Source organism: Labeo rohita, chromosome 14, assembly GCF_022985175.1.
Source record: "Labeo rohita strain BAU-BD-2019 chromosome 14, IGBB_LRoh.1.0, whole genome shotgun sequence".
NCBI classification, from domain to species: domain Eukaryota; kingdom Metazoa; phylum Chordata; class Actinopteri; order Cypriniformes; family Cyprinidae; genus Labeo; species Labeo rohita.
The window spans coordinates 16,837,974-16,863,564 of record NC_066882.1 but is presented as its reverse complement, the minus strand read 5'-3'; the positions used below and the strand labels follow the sequence as shown (position 1 = coordinate 16,863,564).

The 25,591-nt window shown below is 36.5% G+C and overlaps 3 protein-coding genes across 11 annotated transcripts in view; all 3 read left to right on the top strand.

Annotated features, from left to right (window-relative positions):
- prom1a (prominin 1a) overlaps positions 1–12,918 on the top strand; it is a 73,771-nt gene extending 60,853 nt beyond the window's left edge. For 4 of the 9 annotated variants that reach the window (XM_051128259.1, XM_051128262.1, XM_051128260.1 and 1 more), the window contains 9 exons: positions 266–319; positions 420–500; positions 578–646; positions 747–836; positions 4,200–4,315; positions 6,201–6,224; positions 8,793–8,899; positions 9,440–9,474; positions 11,616–12,918. In XM_051128259.1, coding sequence (XP_050984216.1) covers positions 266–319; positions 420–500; positions 578–646; positions 747–836; positions 4,200–4,315; positions 6,201–6,224; positions 8,793–8,862 — 504 coding nt within the window. In that variant the 3' untranslated portion in view covers positions 8,863–8,899; positions 9,440–9,474; positions 11,616–12,918. Of the gene's footprint in view, positions 1–265; positions 320–419; positions 501–577; positions 647–746; positions 837–4,199; positions 4,316–5,909; positions 8,900–9,439; positions 9,475–11,615 lie in introns of those variants that run through there. The other 5 variants (XM_051128266.1, XM_051128268.1, XM_051128261.1 and 2 more) reach the window with 4 other exon arrangements.
- Positions 12,919–16,691: 3,773 nt separating this feature from the next.
- On the top strand, positions 16,692–18,142 carry fgfbp2a (fibroblast growth factor binding protein 2a). Its single transcript, XM_051128293.1, has 2 exons — positions 16,692–17,540; positions 17,660–18,142. The coding sequence occupies exon 1, from the start codon at positions 16,742–16,744 to the stop codon at positions 17,531–17,533; it is 792 nt and encodes a 263-aa protein (XP_050984250.1). The 5' UTR covers positions 16,692–16,741; the 3' UTR covers positions 17,534–17,540; positions 17,660–18,142.
- Positions 18,143–20,844: 2,702 nt separating this feature from the next.
- Positions 20,845–21,976, top strand: fgfbp1a (fibroblast growth factor binding protein 1a). Its single transcript, XM_051128299.1, has one exon. The coding sequence runs from the start codon at positions 20,974–20,976 to the stop codon at positions 21,574–21,576; it is 603 nt and encodes a 200-aa protein (XP_050984256.1). The 5' UTR covers positions 20,845–20,973; the 3' UTR covers positions 21,577–21,976.
- The last annotated feature ends 3,615 nt before the right edge of the window (positions 21,977–25,591 follow it).

The window sequence follows — 25,591 nt, the reverse complement described above, 5'->3', positions numbered from 1 at the left end:
TAAAGTTCATCTTATGATTTTCCCCTGTATGCCAAATGTGTCCTAAATTTGAGTCACATTCTGTATATATTTGTGACATAATGTGCATGTGATGCATGTAATGCAACTGTCAGGTTGCATGCCATTTTGTCACCCTGCTGATTCCCTTGGATTTTCAGTTTATGATTCCAGAATCTTTTTTTGTACCATTTTATACACATTTCAGATTGTAAATCATTTGGAAATTATTTCTTCTTACTCTCTGTCTGTTCTATTTGTATTAAAGAGCACACTTAATCAGAGCATCAGACTTCTAGAAAGGACGTCCTCAGACCTGCCTGTAAGTTGCTCATTTTAAAACCACCACCAGCTTAAAAATGTCACAACAAATGTATTTTAAAACACGCCCTCTGATAAGCAGTAAATGCACTGGTTTTTAGGTCAGAGTTAGAGACGTACTAGAAGCCATTGATGCCGCCCAGTTCCTGATTTCCCAAAATGCAACATTTGTGATCGATCAGGTAATGCAAAAGAAAAAACATGTCTGGATGATTGATGTATTGATGTTTGTACTAATGGTTAATATATGCTCAAACAGGAAACCGAGAAATACAAGCAGACTATTATTGGCTATTTCAAGCAGTATATCGACTGGATCAGAACATCTGTGAGTAACTGTATTATCTATCAGAAACAGTTTTAAAGATTAGATTGGTGGCGATCGTTTAGTTAATCGTTAAACCTTTTGTTTTGCTGCCTTATTGTAGCTGGCCCTGGAGGTCGCTACCTGTAAACCATTCAGCAACATTGTGGACACGGCCGAGATCCTAGGCTGCAGTTTCCTGCTGGATTCAATGGTGAGATCCGTACCATGAAACCACTAGAACCACTGGAAATGAAACCCTAAACCTTCATGGCGAAACATCAGAGTTTGTCAGGCATTTTTTGTAGGTGTTGGTGTGTTACATGTATCTACCGAATTTCATACATGTATGTGAAATGTAGCTCGAGAAGCATTTTGTTTAAATTTTATAGGTAGTGCTATTGAGCCATTTTGCCACACCTACTTCCAGAACCCATATCAGATGTAAATTTTTACCTCTTTTGGCGAAGTTTCAAGAGTTTTCAAGCATGTTTAGGCCCTAAAAAATGCGATTCATTTTGGAGGAGAAGAAGAAGAAGAAACTGAGCAATTCCAATAGGGTTCCTAGCACTATCAGTGCCCTAAATATTAAAACAGAAAATGTTTATGTTAAATTAGAATAATATTTCACAATATTACTGAGAGACTTCTTTCAAAAACATTTTAAAAACAGTCCCCAAACTTTTGAATAGTTGTAAATATCAAAGGCAATTTGGGACTTAAAGGAGAAGTCCAATTCCAGAACAAAAATTGACAGATAATGTACTCACCCCCTTGTCATCCAAGATTTTCATGTCTTTCATTCTTCAGCCATAAAAAAATTATGTTTCTCGAGTTAAACATTTCAGGATTTTTCTCCATATAATGGACTGCTGTGGTGTCCCGATTTTGAACTAAAATGCAGTTTAAATGCGGCTTCAAACGATCCCAGCCGAGAAAGAAGGGTCTTATCTAGCGAAACGAACGGTTATTTTAATAAAAATAATACAATTTATATACTTTTTATTGCCAAACGCTCGTCTTGTCTTACTCTGCCTGGACTGTTTTTTTCTGGTTCATGACAGTTAGGGTATGTCGAAAAACTCCCATCTCCCATCTCATGTTCTCACTCAACTTCAATATAGTCTTATATCGCTGTTTTACCGTTTTTGTTAAGGGTGTTTGATCTTTTTTGCTTGTTCACTTTGCAAAAACTAGGTCGGTACTTCTGCAGCGATGTAGGATGATTTTGAAATGATTTTTGAAATTGAGGGACAAAATACAATTGGAGTTTTTTGACATACCCTAACTGTCTTGAGTCAGAATACACAGAGTTCAGGGAGAGCAGGAGAAGACGAGCATTTGAGATTGAAAAGTATTTAAATTGTTCTTTAATAATATTTTGAAAATAACCAGTTGTTTTGCTAAATAAGACCCTTCTTCCTTGGCTGGGATGGTTTACAACCGCATTTGGGATCGTTCGAAGCTGCATTTAAACTGCATTTTGGAAGTTCAAACTCGGGACACCATAGCAGTCCATTATATGGAGAAAAATCCTGAAATGTTCAACTCAAAAAACATAATTTCTTTCTGGCTGAAGAAAGAAAGACATGAACATCTTGGATGAGAAGGGGGTGAGTACATTATCTGTCAATTTTTGCTCTGGAAGTGGACTTCTCCTTTCATTTGTGAAATGCTGTTTTGGTGTAGGAGATGGAGGGTTGTTTCTGGCAGCGGTTGAAAAAGTCAAGTGTATTGAACACCCAGTCGGGGTGGGATGGTCTGCACCGACGGGGTTTTGCATGTGTGTGGTCAAAGCCCCATGGGTAGCCATAAGGAAGGAAGGAATGAGTTGGCAGGTTTTATCTGAAATCATGGGCAAGTGTTTTTTTAAGGGGGAATTTGTAAGGGGTCGGGGTGTTTGACCTCATCACAAGACTCCATGTGCGAATGGGGCCCTGTGTGTTTAACCCTTTCCTCTGTATGTAATTGCACATGTATGAATGGCACTGAAGGAATTGCATTCTATGACTGGGATCAGCTTAATTAAAATGATCCTTTGGATGACTTAGTAGTGGATAGAATATGACATCTATGTCATTTATTTTGTATTTGTACTGTTTTTACATATGAGGACTTTTCCAAAAGAAGTTTTTTTCAGATGTTACTCACTTCTGGATACAAATTTGTACCAAAAATATATTAGGTACACACGCACTGGTTTCCATCTTTTATGGTTACATTCCAAAGACATAATGATTTTTATATTGTACAAACTGTATTTTATATCCCCTAATCCTAACCTTCACACAAAACTTTTAGCATTTTTAGATTTTAAAGCTGTTTTGACCAAGAAATGTCCCCAGAAGGTCAAAATTTAGTGGTGTTACTATACTTATAGTAGTATACTATACTTAATGTAGAGAGTACCAAGACACACACGCTGACACAAATGCTGTACATTGTAACAAGTAAGGGCAGGAAGCATTCAGACTGCTAACTACCTGTAGTAATTAGTGGTGAGCTGCTCTTTCCGCAGACACCCAAAGATTGACCCCAGTATAATTCTCTGACTAAAGCAGGAAGAACGTAAAGTTAAAGATGAAGTTTAACCTCAGCCTGGGTGTTTTTTACTCTAAGGGGCAGTTTTACTAAACAGGGCAAATTAGTGCGAGAACGCAATTCCAAAACAGTGCCAATGTGAGGGGAAATTTCTGTGGGTGATTTACTAACAATGTGCAAATTAAAGAACACAGACTCAACATCTCATTTATATATCGACCATACAACATACCATGCGCAGTGCAAACTAGCGTAGTCACAAATAAAGAAATAAAGATGCTTTGATAGACCTTGTATTATGTGATTCCTAGTTGAGGGTTCCAAGTTGTCTTTTATTTCCTGAAGCAAATTAAAAATAACATGGCTTGGGATGTTCGAATAATGTGTTCTTCTAGCATTCCTAATAAATTAATACATATTGGACTTTCAATACATGCTCTCTGTTCTCTGCAGTGCCTTCTTCGAGCAACAATAATTGCAGCCATTTCAAGTGCTAAATAGTTTAATACATTTTTGGGGGGGATCGTCAGCCAGAGATAAGTGTATCAAGGTAACATCAAGCTATTATATAGCTGGGCAGCAGTAATATACTATAATACATGTTATGTGGTTAGTTGACATTATGTATTCAGTTATGCAGACACAACTAAAATGTTAGGCAGTAGTGATAAAGATAATATTTGACAGTTTTGTATGGTGATCCAAAGCTGCCGTCATCTGTGGACTTTGTACATCGCAGTGAATGAACCCTGACGGCTTCTTATTTGCATAAACTTAAGTCTATTTGTTAAGCTTTTCTCATATTTTGTCCCGTGGCTGGACATGCTGCATCCGATCACCCACTATGATGGAATATGAACATTCCTTTCTACTGAAAACATCATGTGCTACAGATCCATTTTTTGTATTTTGAAAAATCTTCTTGTCAGAACAAATAATTGTATGGAAAGTGTGTTGATCAAACGTGTCATTTATGGTTAAGCGGAGTGCAGTTTTTCAGAGTGGCTTAGATTGATTTTGTGTTTATTTGTTGCAGAACACATTCTGGTTTGGATTGGGCTGTTCCACACTGTTTCTGCTCCCTAGCATTATTCTGTCTGTCAAACTTGCCAAGTTCTACCGCAGAATGGACACAGAGGATGTCTATGACGAGTAAGTATGTCAAATGCACCAAGTTTGTGATTGCTATTTAACACCCAGATGATTACAGTCCTATAAACAAAGTTCTGTCGTGACAACTCTCTGAGAGTTTAGCATGGTAACATATAGAGCTGCCCCATAGTAGTCCACTAATAGTCGACGAGAAAGAGCTTGGTTGACCAAAATTGTATTAGTTGCTCAGTCACAGAAAGAAAAATCCACATCAGGCAGGACATCCAAACACTCACCTATCATTCATCGACATCAGATTTGGCTTTTCATCAATATGTAGCAGAAGCAACTTTACATGGCCGCTCAATCTAATGTTAACCTAGAAAAATGTGCACTATTCAGCTTGCTTATTGCATGACAGATGGAGGCGCCGGTGCAGTCACTTGCTCTTAAAATACTCCGTCATTTTTGGTCATACAGAAAAAAGTAATACATCATTAGAATATGTAAAGTCTCTGTGTTTACTTGTGTGCACTCACAATAACAACAAAACACTGCGCTTTTGTAAAATAATGAAAAGCAAACAGGATGCATGTTCTGTCACCTCTGTCTCTGTGAATTTGAGCACAAAACTCATTGTATACTTGACTCACAGACATAAAAAATATATACAAGAGACTGAAATGTCTACTTTTTAAATTAACCAATTAAAATAGAAGATAAATATTCTCAGATTATGTAATCCATATGAAACATGCATATAGACGCATCCACTACTGTGGAGATGACAAGTCAGTGTTGCCAACTTAATCTCTTAAGCCGAAAACAAAGAAAGCACTAGTTTATCAACAAATTATTAAAACGCTAATGCAGTCTCTTTGCTGTTTTTCCCTGACACATTCATAATTATTATATCTGCTTTTTTGCATCCGCTTGAGCACATATTAGGCTATGTAGGCAATTAAAGGCTCATTATTAGGATTTATATGGTTTATTATTAAATGTGCGACTAATTGTCGGCTGATGCTTAAAATTAACGACTACTAGTTGACCAGAAGAATCTTTAGTCGAGGGCAGCCCTAGTAATATACATGACAATTTTAATGTTTGGTCTTGGCGAAGTAGATCTGCTTGCTACTGCCAGTACATCCACAGACATGCTGTTGTGAACATGTAGGAAATGCTGCTGCTGCACATACAACATGTATAAAATAACCCCCATATATAACTTATAGCTGATCTATACAGGTGGAGCTGGGGAGGTGGAGGGTTTCTGAAGTGCACTGCAACTGCTACAGCAAGCACTAGCCAAGTATTTGAATGTTGAGCAGCAAGCTCATTGGCTGCTGATATGAAAAGAAACCAATCAGCTGCGCAGTGTGAATAATGATGTCATTATGTCAGATTGAGTTGGAACCTGCGCCATCTAGAGTTTCATGACAGAACTTTGGATTTAATAATGTTTGTGTATTGTCTTACTCTGCTAACGAAAACACGTGACGGATCGGAGCTAACTGTTCTATAATGAATAATATGTATAATATGAAAGTGCAAATGCCTCATTATTTTCTTTCTTTTGCCCAGAGTAGCTAATAAATCTGTTTTTACTCTCTCTCTGTGCTCTTTTTCTATTTCTTTTCTCTGTTCTTTCCAGTTCCTCTGTCTCAGGGACTTGGCATTTCACGTTATGATAACCATTCTTGCTATTTCCATCTTTCTTCATTCTTCGTCTTTCTGTCCAGCACTTTGCACTTTATCAGAACTACGTGTAAATATTGTACAAACAGTGTTTTGAGCATTCATGCGTTTACAGTCAAGAATCATTGCGATTGACAAGTCACCAAGTGTCTTGACCAGAGACGTCCATTTTGACATCCGCGTGATGTCTCTGCGCACCGCTACAGTGCATCTCTGTAACATTTTTGCTTGTCTTGTATCTTTTTAGCATTGAGACAATTCCCATGAAAACGTAAGATGTTTTTTCCCTCATACTTTTGCTGTCGACTTTACTGCTGAAAGACATCCCTTTCCTGTTTTGTACATAAAACTTTCTGCTTAATGGTGCTGGTTTAAGCTCTAAGCCTTGGAATGCTTCTTCGGTGAAGGGCGCTGCTTGTGTTGGTGTGTTATCTTTGGAGCTCCCTTGTTTAACATGAAGGGCTGTTAAAACAGAGACCGTAAGAGCACACCTCAAAACTATTGCTGTACATTTTACAAGATACGATTGCAATTTATACCGTTTCATACTCTATCTTGCGTGTACATTTTTCAAGAACGCTTTAAACTGAAGCTTATTCATAGTCGCATGCCATTTCTCTCATGTCACATCTTTTGTTTTGTTTGATTTTTGTCTATGTAATGTTTTATTTCAGTATGGAAATTGGTAATAATGGTTATTATAATGAACATATAGAAGGTATCCAAAATCCTGTTATGGCAAGGTAATCATAAGCATATCCCCATACACCCTGCGTGTGTTACGCTAATAAACTGCATGCATTGGGGAAACAGATCGATTGAGGTGATAATGAGGTGTCAGGGCTCCGATGCATGCGCAGTTTGAAGTTGCCCTTTGCACAAACAAGCCTGGGAGTCTGATATCTAATTTTTTTCTTAAACTAGTGCTTGCATGCTGGCTAACTCAACAGGAGTAATGCAGAAGTTGTGCTTTGCACTTTTGCATGATATTCAAATTCATATTGACACTGGATGCATTAAATATTGCAGGATTTATTGGCTGACTAAATTTGTGCGTTCAATTTTTTTTTCTTGCATGGCTTCTCTATTGGCTGCTATGGCTGAAAATGGTCTTTCTCTCTAACTCATCACTAATGGCATGTGTTTCAACAGCAAAACATAACGGAGGTCAGGACGGTGGGCTAGAATGACACAGAGCTTGTACACATACAAACTTTAAAAAAAAAACGGGATAGATGAGATTTTTTGATTTTTTGATGTTTTTGAAAGAAGTGAACATTTATTTAATCAAAAATACAGTAAAGACTGTTATATTGTAAAATATTATTACAATTTAAAATACATGGTTTCTATTTTAATATATTTTGTGATACCAAAGCGGAAATTTCAGCAGTCGTTACTCCAGTCTTGAGTGTCACATGATCCTTTAGAAATCATTCTGATATGCTGATTTGCTGCTCAAGAATTTTTTTTTAATCATGATTAATGTTAAAAGCAGTTGTGCTGCTTAATATTTTTGTGGAAGCTGGGATACATTCATTTTCAAGATCCTTTAATAAACAGAAAGTTCAAATAAACAGCATGTATTTGACGTCTTCTGCATTTTAAAAATACAGAAGTAGATTACAAGAGAACTATCTTCTGTAATTTAAAAGAAGATTTAAAAGAAAGATGCATTTTTTGCATTTATGCACAAATATTATAAACCTATGATACTTTTCTTTCACATTTTCAAGTGTGGAATTATGAAAGCCCATTTCTGCCACTGAATTAAAAAAAAGTTATTGCGACTTTTTTTTTATCTCACAATTCTTTTTTTCTCAGAATGGAGATATAAACTTGCAATAGCAAGTAAAATCTGAATTGTGTAATATAAACTAACAATGACTTTTTTTATTAGAATTGCATGATATAAATTTACAGTTGCTAGAAATGAAGTCGGTATTGCCAGATAAAAACTTGCAATTCTTACTGTTTTTTGCAAATGCAAGTTTATATCTCACATTTCTAACTTTTTTCTCAAAATTGTGAGATATCAACTCAAAATTGTGAGTTATAAAGTCAGAATTGTGTAATAAAAACTTGTATAAGATATAAACTTGCATTTGCGAAAAACAGTCAGAATTGCAAGTTTTTATCTAGCAATACTGAGTTTATTTCTAGCAATTGTAAATTTATATACAATTCTAAGTCATTGTGAGTTTATATCTCACAATTCTGACTTAACTTTTAATTGCATGTTATAAAGTCAGAATTGTGAGATATAAAAATGCAATTTTTAAAAAAATAGTCATTTTCGAGATATAAACTCACAGTTCTGAGAAAAAAGTCACAACTGAATTTATATCTCGGAAATCTGAGAAAAAAAAGTCAGAGTTGCGAGATATAAACTCACAATTGTGAGAAAAAAGTCAGAATTGGACGATAAAAAGTCGCAGTTACTTTTTAAATTTTTTATTCAGTGGTGAAAATGGGCTTTCATAAGTATTTGCTTAATTTTAATTGAAAATTAAATAGTGAAATAGTGATACTAGGAAGTGTGCTGTAGGCGATAACAAAGAATTTCTAATTGGCTGATTGATTCTTTTTTGAGCCTAGTGCTATCATAGTGATTTCTGTCAGGTGGTTGGATATTTTAATTTGATGCGTTTTAAATAAAAATCACTTACAGCACTTTTAATTATTAGTATTAGAGCTATATGTGTCATTTTGAAGGCCCTGTCCTGATCCTCTGTTGATGGGTTAAAGATGGATGGAGAGCTGATGGGGTGTATCTCAGTGGTGCATGTGAATTTTAAATACACTCCATGCCTGACAGTTTTTCCCTTTGTGCCTCAAGCATCCCTACCTATGACACTATGACTCGATTCCCACGGGCCTCTGCGCCCCCGCGCCATGCCGACTGGTGACTCTGAGGACTACGGTCTGTTTAAAAACTACAGAAAGGTACTGAAAGCTGCAGATGAGAGCAAATGGACTTGATCTTTCTCTCTAACAAGCACGTGTCCTCCTGTCCAGTTAATTACATTGATATTTTAGTATGCATTTGTTTGATTGTCTCCTAACCTTTTCACTCCTATCTATGTATCCTCTATTGACATGCACTTTAAAATATTTCTCTTTTTTTCTGTCATAACACCAACAGCATGTTTAGTTTTTGCATCCCATCTTCAGAAGCATTCCGCCTGGATAACTGCTGACATTTCTGCAAAGCTTTGTGTAAATGGTGTTTTTTTGGGTCCACCACTAACCACTTGTCTGTATCATTGTGATCCACCAATGTTTGACTTTAAACATTTCTGACAGCTCTGCAAACAGATAGATGCCAGCACTCACTGTGTGTTTTGTTTCTTTACTTTGGTCTAAAATCTCATCTCCCCTCTCATGTCTCATGTGCACCAGTTCATTCGTGTCGGTCTTTGCCATTTATCATTCAAACTGCACAGCAGGTGTAATTCTGCAATATTTGTTTCTTTTCCCATACAGTGATATTGGAAACTGGAATTAAACCTTTGTTGAATGTAAGTTGTTTAAATTGGCCTTGTTTTACATTAAATCAGTGCTTCTCAACCTTTCTGACCTCAAGGCCCCCCACTGTCCACAACAATATTCAAAAGCCCCATGATTTTTCCAGTTGTTTGTGATTTACTGGAAAAGGATTTTTATTTTTTTATTTTTTTCACAAGATCTACCTGATATCTATGAAAGTAGGTTTCCACCACTGAATGTATTTTTTTCTTCAATATTATTGCAAATATGAACTTGCAATTATGAGAAATGAAGATATTAACTTGCTATTCTGACTTTTTTATTCAGAATTGCGTGACATAAACTTGCAATTGTGAGTTATAAAGACGGAATTATGTGATATAAACTTGCGATTCTGTGTTATTAAGTCAGAATTGGGAGATAAAAACTAGCAATTCTGACTTTTTTCTTGCAAATGCGAGTTTGTATCTCATAATTCTGAATTTTTTTCTCAGAACTGTGTGATATAAACTCGCAATTGCAAGTTATAAAGTCAGAATTGTAATATAAACTCGCAGTTCTGACTTTTTTCACAAAATTGGTGATATAAACTTTATAAAGAATTGGGAGCTAAAAACTCACAGTTCTGACTTTTTTCTCGCAATTGCGAGTTATTTCACAATTTTGACTTTTTTTCTTGCAATTCTGACTTTTCTCAGAATTACAACATGTAAACGGACAATTGTGTGTTATAAAGTAAGAATTGGGAGCTAAAAACTCAGAATTGCGAGTTTATATCTTGCAATTCTGGCTTTTTTCTCAGAATTATGTGATATAAACTCACAATTGCCAGTTATAAAGTTGGAATTGTGATATAAACTCGCAATTCTGACTTTTTTCACAAGATTGGTGATATAAACACACGGTTGTGTGTTATAAAGTCAGAACTGGGAGATAACTCATAATTCTGACTTTTTTCTCACAAATGCGAGTTTATATCTCACAATTCTGACTTTTTTTTAGAAGATTGGTGATATAAACTATAAATTGTGTTATAAAGAAAGAATTGGGAGCTAAAAACTCGCAGTTCTGACTTTTTTTCTCGCAATTGCGAGTTATTTCACAATTTTGACTTTTTTTCTTGCAATTCTGACTTTTCTCAGAATTACATGATGTAAACGGACAATTGTGTGTTATAAAGTAAGAATTGGGAGCTAAAAACTCACAATTGCGAGTTTATATCTTGCAATTCTGGCTTTTTTCTCAGAATTACGTGATATAAACTCACAATTGCCTGTTATAAAGTTGGAATTGTGATATAAACTCGCAATTCTGACTTTTTTCACAAGATTGGTTATATAAACTCACAATTGTGTGTTATTAAGTCAAAACTGGGAGATAAAAACTCACAATTCTGACTTTTTTCTCACAAATGCGAGTTTATATCTCACAATTCTGACTTTTTTTCTCAGAACTGTGATATAAACTCGCAATTCTGACTTTTTCACAAGATTGGTGATATAAACTTTATAAATAGTATTATAAAGTAAGAATTGGGAGCTAAAAACTCTTAATTTAGCTCTTAATTTTGACTTTTTTTCTTGCAATTCTGACATTTCTCAGAATTACGTGATATAAACTGACAATTGTGTGTTATAAAGTCAGAATTGGGAGCTAAAAACTCGCAGTTTATATTGTGAGTTTATATCACGTAATTGTGAGCAAAAAGGCAGAATTGCAAGATATAAAGTTGGAATTGTGATAGAAACTCGCAATTCTGACTTTCTCTCACAATTGCGAGTTTATATCCTGCAATTCTGACTTTATAACTTGCATTTTCGAGTTTGAATCTTGCAAATCCGAGAAAAAAAGTCAGAATTGCAAAATGTAAACTCGCAATTTTGAGAGAAAGTCACAATTTCCTTTTTTTACTTTTTATTCAGCGGCCAAAACAGCCTTCCATAGATATCTACCTTAAAAAAACTGTTGTTGAGGGATTCATTAAAATAAGACAAATCTTGGTGGTTGTTTTTTTTTAAGCTTATTTGAATGCTTGTTTTGTCTTATTTTAAGTAGCGGGTCCAAATCCACTGATTGAGAACCACTGCATTAAACCTTAACTCTAACAAAAATATTGTATGCATTGCACAAAGCTAATGTTTTCCTCTCACTATGATTATCTTCTTTACCACAGACTCTCTCTGTGAACAGGCTCAGCTCTTAAGGAGACTCATACTTGAAGTTGTGACCTGTTCCCTTAACATCAATCAAGATGGCTTTCATCGAAAGTTGTTGTTGTTGGGGTTTTTTTGCAATTTTTACTATTTGCACCCTTATGATTATAGTACTGTCTCATGGACTGTCCCCTCAACAAGCTATATTCTCTGATGTCACATCCTGTCACTGTAAGGGAGGCTTCACAGTGTATAGCTGTTTTAACATGTGTCTACATGTGTCTTTGTTTACAGTCATTGAGAAATCACATGTGATGGACATAACAATGTTTCGACTGCTGCATTCTTATATTTCTTGTGTTTCTTTTTATAGTGCTTTTTAACATTGTGGAGAATTCAACATGTTGTCGAGTCGAGTTCACTGAGAGGCCGAATGGGTTTTTATTGAAACAGTGCAAGCCAGCCACCCATGAGCCACAAATATTACACATAAACGAAGATGTGTAGGTGTTCGAAAACATACTAAGTGCTAACTAGTGCTAATTTAGTACAGATAGATGTTGTCAAGCCATTTCAAGAGTGAATGCATTGTTGCCTTTTCAGATTTTTAGCCACAAGACGCAAGAGCAGGTTTTGATTAGTTTTACCTGAAGCTGAGATAACTAAACCACATTTGAGCACATTCTGAGCAGACGTCTGTGTATCTATGCTCACTTTTGTACTGGAAATTTTAAGAAATGATGCATTTGGATGTAGTAACACCCCTAAAAGATCTTTCTAGCTTTACGTACTTTAGTTTTTCTGAATATGTCAGTTATTAATGATATTTTGGTTCCTAATTTTGCTGACTTGTACTAACAGTTGTTCTCCAACACATTGTTGGATTACTGTAAACTACTGATTATTGCTGTGTGACACCAAATCTTGTTTCATTGTAGGTCTCAGGTTTTAGGGCTTTTTGTTTACATGATATAACAATATATGTGGACATACACCAGTCGATATGTGAACATATTGTCAACTTTAAAGAGAGTGAATGTACCTTAGAGAGACATTTGCTTGTATGGGAGCAAGAGAAGACCAGAGCCCATTTACAACGACTTTTACGGAGCCTATTTAACGCTGTCATAGTTATAGATAATTACGCCACCAAATATTTCAACTGTTTAATGATAAGACATTACGTCAGGTGCTACATATTTTTTCTCAGATCCTTCACTCCTTGTGTATATGACAGTGTTATCAGGGCCTCAGGTAAAATGTTGTACTTGATTTATTTCCAGAAAGGTCCCTTCACCTCACAGTCTCACTGTTTTGCCATAACACACGTAGCATGCGCATACTTGGTGTTCAAGCTTGCTCAAAGATGTTTTGTTGTGGTGGGCCTGGTTGTCAGTGTCGTTGGTTTTCAAGTCCATGTGGTTAGGCTGGCTAAAACTGTAAAATATTGTGAATAAATTTCAGATGAGTAAACATTCTCTGGTGTTGTAAATTCCCAATTCAACCACTGTACATAGCATTCACACTGTTCACAAAAGATCGGTTACAAGAATAAAGGGAGGGTTTCTTAATAAGGAAATACTTCTATTTGTAAACAGAGTATAGCTATAATGTTATGAAAACACAAAACCAGTGTTAGTGTTTCTTTCATAAAGGGGCAATAACTGTTACTTAGGTAACTGTTAGCACTCTAACTGACTTCTACAAAAAAAAAAAAAGGATGATGACTGTAATTCTTTAAAGCAGGATGGATTCTGATTGGTTGTTCTGATTCATCATCTGATATCATTCCTCTGTGCTGTTATTAATAAAGTTGTGGTGTGGATTCTTTTAAATTTAGAACTATTTTTAGGGGTTTAATCACGTAGCGCTAACAATTAACCCTGTTGTAATTGTTAGAATGGCCAAGGATCAGTGATCTCCTCGTAAAATTGATCGTGCAAATTAAAGGAAAAGTCCACTTCCAGAACAACAATTTACAAATAATTTACTCACCCCCTTGTCATCCAAGATGTTCATGTCTTTCTGTCTTCAGTTGTAAAGAAATTGTTTTTTGAGGAAAGTATTTCAGGATTTTTCTCCATATAATAGACTTCAGTGTTGCCCAGATTTTGAACCAGCTTCAAAGGGCTCTAAATAATCCCAGCCGAGGAAGAATCACTCCCCGAGACGACTCGTTCAAGAACGACCCATTACTAATTCGTAGCATCGTGAACGCGCATCCCAGAGCCTGTGCTACATGAGCTTTTGTGCTTAAAATGTATAAAAAAAAAAAAAAAATTCCGAAAAAAATGACAGATCGTTTCGCTAAATAAGACCCTTCTTCCTCGGCTGGGATCGTTTAGAGCCCTTTGAAGCCACATTTAAACTGTATTTTGGAAGTTCAAAATCCGGGCACCAATGAAGTCCATTATATGGAGAAAAATCCTGAAATGTTTTTCTCAAAAACCATAATTTCTTCATGACTGAAGACAGAAAGACATGAACATCTTGGATGACAATGGGGTGAGTAAATTATTTGTAAATTGTTGTTCTGGAAGTGGACTTTTCCTTAAAACCATAAGTCGTAGAGACTTGAAACTTGAAGGGATGGTAGTACTCACCAACGCCACCAAGGCTCGTCCCAATCGGTCTGACGGCCTACAGCGATCAAAAGTATGAAATTGCTCGTAACTCATAAACCGTCAGTCGCAGGCTCAAGTGTCTCATGTCATTGGAAACCATGAGACTGGTGAAATTTTGGGGTATTTTACATTTCTGGAGAGTGAATATTAATATTTATCAATAAAAAGTTGAACTTTCGACTCACTGTCGCAAAGAGATGCCTTAACGTTCGAAAGGGGCAGGGCCGCTTTTAGTAAAATGCCGATTACTCCTGAATGGAATGACATATCTTCACCAAACTCAGAACAGTTATGCAGGAGCTCAATCTGAGGTCACAGGACAAAAATCGTGGAGCTCGGACACTTGGTGGCACTACAAGACGGAAAAAAACATAAAAATGGCTATACCTGCACAACCATTTGTCCTATCAACATGAATGATTGCATTTTATATAGCGCTTTCATTGTGTATTGCTATACACCCAAAGCGCTTTACAATCATATATGGGGGGATCTCTCCTCAACCACCACCATCAACATGAAAATGACTGTGCACTGTCTTGGTCCAAAGTATCACAAGTGTCTATAAGGCCATTTGCATATCTCCAAAAAACACAGCTGCCATTGGCCAATGAAGTTTGAGCACCTATTAGACAAGGTTAATGGTGGCTGATCAGAACGAAACTCGGTTTGCCTGTTTGACTCAAAACGTCCCAAAGGTCTGTGAGAAATTTGAAAGGAATCAACCATTGGGGACAATATCGCATTTTTCAACAGCATAAACAATTGTACATTGTGCGGTTTTTCATTCACACAATATTCACAACATATGATAGAACTCCTCATTCCGGACAACTTTGCCCCTAGAATTACTGCTGTCAATCAAATCATTTGTTAAATGATTGAGAAGATGTAAAAGAAAAAAAATTAATAAATACTTTGCAAATTAGTCCTAGTCCGCTCAGTCTGGAAAAAAAACAACGTTGAATGTTGAATTTACCCTTTGGGAAGCTATAACGGGGTCGTTTAGAAAAGGGGCCTGTCCAAATATACCCAAAAGCCTATAAAGCCTAAACGAAAACTTCTATGAAATATTCTAAACTTCATGAAACCTGGTGAGCACATGCGACAGGTGATTCTAAACAAGCAAAGTTTTAAGGAGATTGGACCACAGCTGGCATTATAACAGTCATAAATGTTTAAAAAACCTAATATTTTTATGGTAAATTACCTGGATTTACCAAAAATGCTTTTTAACTCATTTAGGTGGTTACATTCTTGCTAAGTAATGTCTTTTTTCATATGTGCTTTTCTGTCAGTTTTCTCCAGAAAAGTCTCCAGGCAGGCTAAAAAACTCTTTGACTTGTGGAAGCCAGTAAAACGCTGCAAAGGAAGCCAAAAATAAGAGCTGTAATTGGCCTCTCACACAGTCACAGATCCTTTGATTCTAGTTGAGCTGATTTGTTCTGGATGTTTACATTTCAATTCTTGCTCCAGCTACAAGGACCCCTACTTCCAGATACGACTGATTGCTTGAAAAATAAAGATGTGATTATTTCAGTGTGTCTGTCGTAATTCAGTAGTTCAGACATACTTTTTCAGTAATGGCCTCCAACTCCATCCCTCATCTCTTTAATTGAACATTCATAAAATTATCCAATCATGTGCCTGACATGTTCCAAATCAGAGTAAGATCGTTCATGCAAAACTGTCAAAATCATTTTATAAGTTAATACTGTATGTTTAGTATAAATGGCCTATACATTTATAACTCGTATTGTAAATTTCACTGATTTCATGTGGTAGTTGCATTGTCTGTGCAGTGTGAGAAAGCTCTTGGATTTCATCAAAAATATCTTAATTTGTGTTCCCAAAGATGAACGGGTTTGGAACGACATGAGGGTGAGTAATTCATGACAGAAATTTTATTTTTGGGTGAACTATCCCTTTAAAAATTAAGGTTCTAACCTTTCAGTAAACAGTTTTTAAAAGAAGCTTTTTTTTCTAAGTGTGAAATACATTTTAAAAACCTAAAGAATCTTTTCTACTATAAAAACCTTTTATGGAATGTAATGGAAAGGTTCCATGGATGTTAAAAATTCTTTGTGGAACCATCAATGCCAATAAAGAACCTTTATTTTAAAGTCCACTAAACTGGTTCTTTTTTAAGTACTCGCATAACCCAAGATTAAGATTTCTTAATGGAGGGCATGGACATCATAAACATAAACACAAACACAAAACGTGACTGGAAAACTAATATAGCTGCGGTGCACTGTGAATTACACAACAAATGCTGAAAAAGTTCCAGAATTGGGTGTGTAAAGGCGCCCTCTCTCTTTCACTTACCGTGTCTGAGCATTTGCTCAATTGGTTACATATGTGTGCCCGCTTCTTATTGACAGTCCCCAGATGGCCAAGCAAACAATACACCCCCAGGCGGAAAGCCAACTTTTGGGACAACCTCAAAATACCCTCTTTGTGACCAAAGCCTTTAAATAGCGGAGTCAAAAGTCTTTACACCAGCATCAGTGCCTCACAACATGTGGACCATCACAAGCACACTACTGCTCACATGCTGCCTCCGAGCAGCTCTCGTTCAGAGCCAGGAGACCGAAGACATCGAGCCGGAACACAGAGGGAGCGTTTGGGAAGATGTGATAGAGTTTCTTACCAAAGGCACCAAAGATGAATGCAGCATGACTGTGACAGGACAAAGTGATCTGACTAAGCTCCGCATCACTTGCCTGGGCGTGGAGCGGTCATACTGGTGCGAGTACCAGGGCAACCCTCAGGTCTGCCGCACTTACAACAACAACCCGCTCCATTATTTCAAGCAGATCATGTGGGACCTCCGCAAGCTGCCGAATGCTTGCCAGGGCCAGCGCGTCATCAAGCCTCTCATGTGCAGGAGAGCGCCGGATGAGGCCCAGATGGTCTTCACAAGCGCATCCTCATCAAACGCCATGCCAATGGACAGGCCTTACAGACCTGCCCCTGACAGATCCATGCAGATGAGACCACAGCAGAGACGAAGGGTGCAAACTAGACCACAGATATTAAGAAACCAACCAGCCAGAACTCCTCAGGACAGGCCGAATCAACCCAAACCTGTCAAACCCACCACACAGAGGAAAATTACCACACCTAATCCAACTACGCCACAACCAACTATGCCACTACCAACTACGCCACTACCAACTACGCCACAACCAACTACGCCACAACCAACTACGCCTGTACCCCTGAGTGAGGCCAAGAAACTTGCCAAGGACTACTGCTGGCGCTCTTTTCAGCGTGTCTGTTCCTTCTTCATAGGGTGGTTCAGAAACTAAGAAAAAGGTAGGAGTTTTTAAACGACAAAAAATAGCTTACTTCCTCCTTGCAATATAATGTTGTAAAACTTAACATTTAAGCTGTTGGAAATCTAAAACCTGTGTGTCCTCTCTATACTATTGCAGTCACACAGACAGACAACTAATTTCATACAAGATGACTCCAAATGTCTAACAGCATGAAGGTTTTGGACCGACGGAGACAAATGGAAGTGTGTTAAGACTGAAAGGACTTTGGGAACACCATTGATATATGTATTACAAATGTATCAGAATAGACAGGATTACACAGATGGTTATCAATGAATATTGATGTTGAGCATAATACTGGCATGTTTTGTTCTCCAAACTGGAACTTCATCTTATGTACTGAATACTATATGTGTATTAATCTTGCCATGTTAATGTATTTATGAGTGCTGACCAACTATGGGTCAGCATTTCTGAAAGCTATGGAGCCACACAGGTCACTTCAGACTGTAATATATCAATTTTGTAATATATCAAAAAATGTATATTGTACATTGGACATTTGGATATGCCTCTGTGTCTACAACATTTTAGGGTGGAGGAGGTAATACTTAAATGTATAAAAGTTTTTGTGTTTGTTCTGAATAAATTTTGGCTATTCACTTTTGTGTGGGAGTGATTTGCATGAGTGTGACAGCAGAGGACGCTATTGTGTTAGAAAGGCTTCCTCAGAAAGGTCATTTAAAGTACAGGTGAGGGCATCTACTATACAAAATTTTATGATAACTACAGTCTGCCAAAATACTGTCTTCAGTTGTTCGTACTAAATATGTTAAGCTATATATTTTATTACTACTCTTTAAAAATTGAAATTCATGCAAAGATTGTTACAGTAATAAGAGCAGGGCAGGCTATACGTTGGCTAAAATTATATAGACCTATTATACTTATTTGCAATTACATCACTATTTGTGAATGCATTACTGAATATGTTGTTCTGCTAATTTATGCTGTCTAAACCATGGGAAAAAACATGTGGAAGCTGCTAAATCATATAGAGAAGGACTTAGTGAGCAGCAAAGGGCTCAATATTTTGACAAACTACATGTAATAGGTGGTGAAGATACATACAAGTAGTTTTAATTAAGATATCAGCCTAAAATTTCACCTACCTGACTGGAAATTATAAGAACAAACTCGAATGTTGTCAAGATTCTTGCCCTGGAAATCCTGGTTCAGTTTGGCCAACCACAAACGCCTTTTGTTCCACAGGCAGTTTTTTGCACTCTTCTCCTTGATTTGTTATAACTTTTGGCAGTCTGTAGTACTCCAAATGTTTTTCTCCCAGTCCGACCAATTAGTATAGCCCAAAACATGACAATAGTTGGCCATTTTCAGCAGCAGTAATCAGCAAAATATGCACGTTTTTTTCGGTTCAGTGGCACTGTTTACGTTCAGTATTGTTCAATATGGCCGATTGATGACACGTCATGAAAACACTCTATAGAATGTTTGTATAAGATTTAAGCTATTAACATAGTCATAGTTATTTATATTTATCATATGAAAGTGAATAATAATATACAAAGGCCTATCCACCTCATCTTTCCTATAAGAGCAGACGCAGCCATTTGTAAATTTAATGGTTCTGGCTTCCGGTGTCATTCGCTTATACAGCTATTTTTAGCTGTATAAAACAATTTTTGCTTCTTGATATTGCAAACTGGGGTGTCTTATATTATTTTAATGTATTATCTTAATTATGAACACATTGTTTGTTGTTGTGCAAACAGTTTTACCATTTACTGCACTTTGTTATCCTTCTCATTATTTCTCTACAGCGTCTAATGAACCGAAAGTCTCTCACATTCACAGAAAACGGCCTACATCCGTGTTAAAAAATAAGGTGGATACCCTGATAGAACATCACAGAGATGTCTGAATTTTCATCTGCAAGACATATTTTTTAGAGTGTTTGTTCATCTGCAATACATCTATTGGACGTTTCCTATGAGATGTCAAATAGACATATATTAGATGTAAAAAAAAAATATATATATATATATATATATATATGTTTATGATTTACAATGTATGTAAAACTGACTGAAAGACATCTGTTAAATGTTTGTACTTTCCAGATCAAGAGATCTTTAACAGACACCTCCCTGGTGAAAAAAACAGCATATGCTGGTAGGCATGTTTTGATGCTGGGATGCTGGTTAGGTATATTTTGGTGCTGGTTTAAGCTGGTCCTTTGCTGGTTTATGCTGGTCCTTGACCAGCAACATGACCAGCATAAACCAGCAAAGGACCAGCAAAAACCAGCAAAGGACCAGCATAAACCAGCAAAGGACCAGGAGAAACCAGCACTAAAACACACCTAACCAGCATCCCAGCATCAAAACATGCTGTTTTTTTCACCAGGTCTTGCAGACGAACCTGTGCTATCTGGGTAGTTTCTAAAAGATCCTGCTAGCTGGCAATTGTAAATAGTGTTTTATTCTTTAATCGTTCTTTTGAGTCGGATCACTTGAAACAATTCATTAATCTGAACGACTCTTTGACAAATGGGTCCGAGCTGTTCTCGAGTCAACAACTCATTACTCGAACCGTATTTTTCGAGCATGACCGATTCATTTTGAGCCGAGAGCTGAACGAACTGATAGCACAACCATCATGCTCTAAATAATGGTCACAAATACGAGTTGTTGACAACTTGTAAATTGAGAAATTGGAAGCAGTGTCAGAGAACTTTGGATATAATTTTGATACTAGAGTAAACAAGTATGATGACACCCCAGATAGCATGTAATACTCGGCCCAAGTGGTTCAATTATAGATGGTTAAACCTGTCGACATGGCGGAGAAGAGGACCGTTTCATTAGTTCATGGTAGGTTATTTATTTTCATTTTTGTTAAATAACAGGTACAGCAGCATTATTAGCTGTTCGGTCACGTATATTTAAACATTGTTGCATTATTGTACGTTTTTACATTGATAAAATAGCATTAACCCAACGTCTATTGTCGTACTCCATATTTCCTGTTATTTCCGAGTCCGACTGTTCAAAAGAACCGATTCGCTAAGACGAATCTTGGGTCGGAACTTCATAACTTCACACAGTCCTGAAGTTGTGACAGTTTGGCAGAACATTCACGTGTAAGCTACCATCTGTACTATACTGATTAGTCATGACGTATGAATAAACCTAGACATGCCATCAAGTCACCGCTTGCCAAATTAATATCCCAGAACAAGAAGCGTGCAAGAATGTGAAGTGAAGCCTGAGGGAGGTGCGTGCACGCGCGAGATGCTCTATAAATGGCACACACGAACTTCAGGTGCAAAACCAAAGATTTCACAGCTCTACCACAAGAGTTTATTTATTTTCAACAAAACAGTTTGTGACCACAAATGTCCTTTGAAGTTTTTTCTTCGGTTGTTTGAAAGTATTTCCGATGAGGACATGAAACGCGTGACAGACCTTGCTCTCGTTTTGATCTTCGCCTGTATCGTGCAGCAGTTCGTACCGGTGAACAGCCTGAGAGATAGAGGGAAGAGAGCGCAGACAGATGGGAAGGGGAAAAGACGAGGTCAGCGGCATGAAAGTGGCCTGAAAGGGAGATTCTCACTGAAGGACGGAGCGCGGTGCTCGTGGCGTGCGGCGCGCGGGGATGATGCGTTTGTACTGGGAGTCACGTGCAAAAACGGGGTAAAGACTTTCGACTGCGAATATGTGGCGAAACCCACAGCATGTCAGCAATACGTATCCGATACCAAAGCCTACTGGAAACAAATCGCCCGTTCACTGAAAAAGCAGAAGAGTTTGTGTCGCGACTCTACTGCGATGGTCAAAGCTGGCATGTGCAGAAGCGCGCCCGCGGACGCGCACTTCAGGCTGAAGGACAAGCGTCCCTCCTCCAGACCCCCGTTACCGCCGGCCGCGGGAAATAATCACTGTCCTGACCGAATCGAGAGGCTGAAAGTGGCTGAAGATTACTGCAAAAGCGCCTGGTCTTCACTGTGTACATTTTTCTTCTTGATGCTCGAGAATGATGAATGCTCATAATTGACTTTGAAAAAGTTTCATTATTTTCTGAATGAAATTAACTTCTTGCACTCCTATTTTGTGTTTCATTATGAGCACTTTAAATCAACTTTATTTCTATTACACATGGCCATCATTTAAAAAATAATGCTTCAAATTCTAGAGGTTTAAACTATAGCACAGTGTATTTACATTTTGGTTTGTAAAATTTAAAACAGTATTATGATAAAAATTGGAGAAAAAACAAAAATGTGTAAACATTTGTTTGAAATATTAAATTTCAATAAAGTCCCCACCGTGCCAGAAAAAAATAATGTTTTGTGTCTAGAGACACACAAGAGTGGGACTTAAAGTTGTGTAATCAAGGAAGAGTTTGTACTTTGAAAATAGTTTCTGATGTTTGTATTCTTACCCAGTGATCTCTGGAATAAAATGTCTTAATTTCTTTCTTTTATTTTCTGTATTACCTCTTATTCTCACCTGAATAGGAATGTTCATGACAGCTTTGGAAAGGTTGGAAATTGGCAAGTGTAAAACCTAATACGTTGCTCTTCTTACTTTGACCCAGATAGATATCAAACCTAATCCTATTGATGGAGGTATTAAAAGTGTGTGTGTGTGTGTGTGTGTATGTGTGAGAGAGAGAGAGTAAAATTGTATGTACAAAGTAGGGTTGTTGTTGTTAACCAAAACCACAATTTAAAAAAAAAAAAAATACATTTTAAATAAAATAAAATAAATGTTAACTGAAAATGTAAAAAATAAATAAATAAAAAATATAAATAATCAAAATGAAATACACTAAAAATAATAAATGAACATTTAATAAATACAAATTTAATATATATACACTACCAGTCAAAAGTTTTTGAACAGTAAGATTTTTAAAGAAGTCTGTTCTGCTCACTAAGCCTGCATTTATTTGATCCGAAGTACAGCAAAAAAAGTAACATTTTGAAATATTTTCACTATTTAAAATAACTACTTTCTATTTGAATATATTTTTATTACATAATTTATTCCTGTGATTTCAAAGCTCAATTTTAGCATCATCGGCGTCTTCCCGCGTCACAAGATCCTTCAGTAATAATTCTAATGTGCTGATTTGCTCCAAAAACATTTATTATTATTATGCTGAAAACAGCTGAGTAGAATTTTTTCAGGTTTCTTTGATGTATATGATAAATAGAATTTATCTGAAATAGAAAAATCAAAATCTTATTACAAAATCTTTTGTAACATTATTAATGTCTTTATCATCGGTTTTGATCAATTTAAAGCATCGTAGCTAAATAAAAGTTTTAATTTCTATCATTTCTTTACCAAAAAAATTTTTTTTACCGACTCCAAGACAAATTCCGATCTTTGGATTTTTCTATTCATCAAAGAAAATATACTCACCTGTTTTAAATATTGCTAATAGTAATATTAAAAATGTTTCTTGAATAGCAAATCAGCATATTAGAATGATTTCTGAAGAATCATGTGACACTGAAGACTGGAGTAATGATGCTGAAAATTTAGTTTCGATCACAGGAATAAATTACATTTTAATTACATTATATTTAAATAGTAAACAGTTATTTTAAATAGTAAAACTATGTCCCAATTGCATTTGCTGTATCACATTAATGCAAGCTTAGTGAGCAGAAGAGACTTTAAAAAGAAAAAAAACATTAAAAATTTTATTGTTCAAAACATTTTTGACTGGTAGTGTATATAAATAAAATCTAATTCAGCTGCATCTCTGTGTGACTTCAGCTATATCTCAGGTGAAGAGTGGCTGCTCTTGCATGTACTTAAGTAGAAACACTGAATGATTTTAGTGGTTTAACCCAGATTAATTACGCCAACAGTGATCCTTGCATTCCGTCTGAAGCTATGGTCTTTTTCCTTTACTAGTCATTACAAGAATTCTTGGAAACCATTATTCTGCAAGTTCTGATGCGTGATCAAATGCCGAGGCCACAATACACCACAATTCTTAATCCACTGCAGTAAAGAGCCCATGTGAACTTAATGTTTAGAGCTTGAGGTATTTCAAGATAACATGATCATTAAAAACCTAGACTTAATTTGATCGTTAGCTACTTTTTGCGATTGTTTGGCATAATTACTGGTATTGCAATTGGAAATACAGTTTGCTTTTACAGTTTTACTGTTTCTTACGAACGAACCCTCTGAATCGCTTAGAGGGTTTTAATATGTTCAATGAAAGCAATAAATTACTGTTTTGAAGCTTCACATATAAACATATTTCAGGATATGAGGCTCTTTCTACAATACAAGCGGTTAGTCATGAACCAAAACATTCAAGCACACAAAACTGATTTTAGCATCTTGTGGGTTTTTGGTAGCCATACCAGCCTGTGATTATGAAATTAAACACACTCACATATGTTGTGGCCTCTCCTTTGCAAAAACAACATTCCCACCAAAATTATGAACACGTTCAGAATCCATTATTGGAGTTTGCAGATGTTTGCATTCTATCATTTAAAGAAAATCAATAGAAACATTTCTACTCACAAGAAGGGTAACTTAAGACTGTTTTAATACAGATAAAAATGGAGACTGTAAAATCTGCACACACACCCTTGGACATTGAGTAACGTAATTAATAGACAGAACAGCAGCGGGAAAATCTAGTAGACTGTGAATGTGCTCAAAACCGCATAATTTTGCCTAGGGATAAGCTTACAAGCACTCACATGAAGAATTAATTTCCTCGTATGGTTCTCAGATAAATGCTTGCGTGACATTTAAAGGAGAAGTCCACTTCCAAAACAAAGATTCACATAAAATGTACTCACCCCCTTGTCATCCCAGATGTCCATGTCTTTCTTTCTTCAGTCGTAAAGAAATTGTTTTTTGAGGAAAACATTTAAGTATTTTTCTCCATATAATGGACTGCTATGGTGCGCCAAGTTTGAACTTCCAAAATGCAGTTTAAATGCGGCTTCAAACGATCCCAAATGCAGTTGTAAATGATCCCAGCCAAGGAAAAAGAGTCTTATTTAGTGAAACGATCGGTTATTTTCATTAAAAAATACAATTTAAATACATTTTAATCTCAAACGCTCATCTTGTCTTTCTCTCCCTGAACTCTGTGTATTCTGGTTCAAGACAGTTAGGGTAAAACTCCAATCATATTTTCTCCCTCAACTTCAAAAATCATTTCAAAATCATCCTACATCGCTGCAGAAGAACCGACCCAGTCCAAGTGAACATGCAAAGAAGATCAAACACCCTTAACAAAAAAGGTAAAACAGCGATATAGGACAATTTTGAAGTTGAGGGAGAACATGAGATGGGAGTTTTTCGACATACCCTAACCGTCATGAACCGGAAAAAAACAGTCCAGGCAGAGTCAGACAAGACGAGCTTTTGGCATTAAAAAGTATATAAATTGTATTATTTTTATTAAAATAACCAATCGTTACTCTAGATAAGACCCTTCTTTCTCGGCTGGGATCATTTACAACCGCATTTGTGATCGTTTGAAGCTGCATTTGAACTGCATTTTGAAAGTTTAAAATCGGGGCACCATCAGTCCATTATATGGAGAAAAATCCTGAAATGTTTTTCTCAAAAAAACACAATTTCTTTAACTGAAAAAGGAAGACATGAGCATCTTGGATGACAAGGGGGTGAGTACATTATCTCTAAACTGTTGTTCTGGAAGAGGAGTTCTCCTTTGCTTTTTCCGTCTATTAATGAAGGTGCGGTGCTTACTTAAGTGTATGGTGCCAAATTGTGACTTAATACTCAAAAATCACACACACATGCTTTCATCTCCCACTGAGATTAATTCTAACACTGCTCTCATGTAACCTCTCAAGGGGATCCTTTACTTCCTGGTGGGTCTTGAGGGTGGGATTTCGTGAAGGTTTTCCATGTGGACTGAGGTGGCCTGATCTCACACCCTGATATTCTGAACACTGATTGGCTCAAATAATGACCTTAATAAATTCCATCCTGGGAATAGTAGAGTCCTGAGTAGAAATTAAGGGCTTTGTGCAGAAAAGTGCCAGTG

What these genes read in the sequence shown, in the direction of transcription:
- fgfbp2a (XM_051128293.1), top strand. Translation starts at nt 16,742, where the DNA reads ATGTGGACCATCACAAGCACACTACTGCTCACATGCTGCCTCCGAGCA.
- fgfbp1a (XM_051128299.1), top strand. Translation starts at nt 20,974, where the DNA reads ATGAAACGCGTGACAGACCTTGCTCTCGTTTTGATCTTCGCCTGTATC.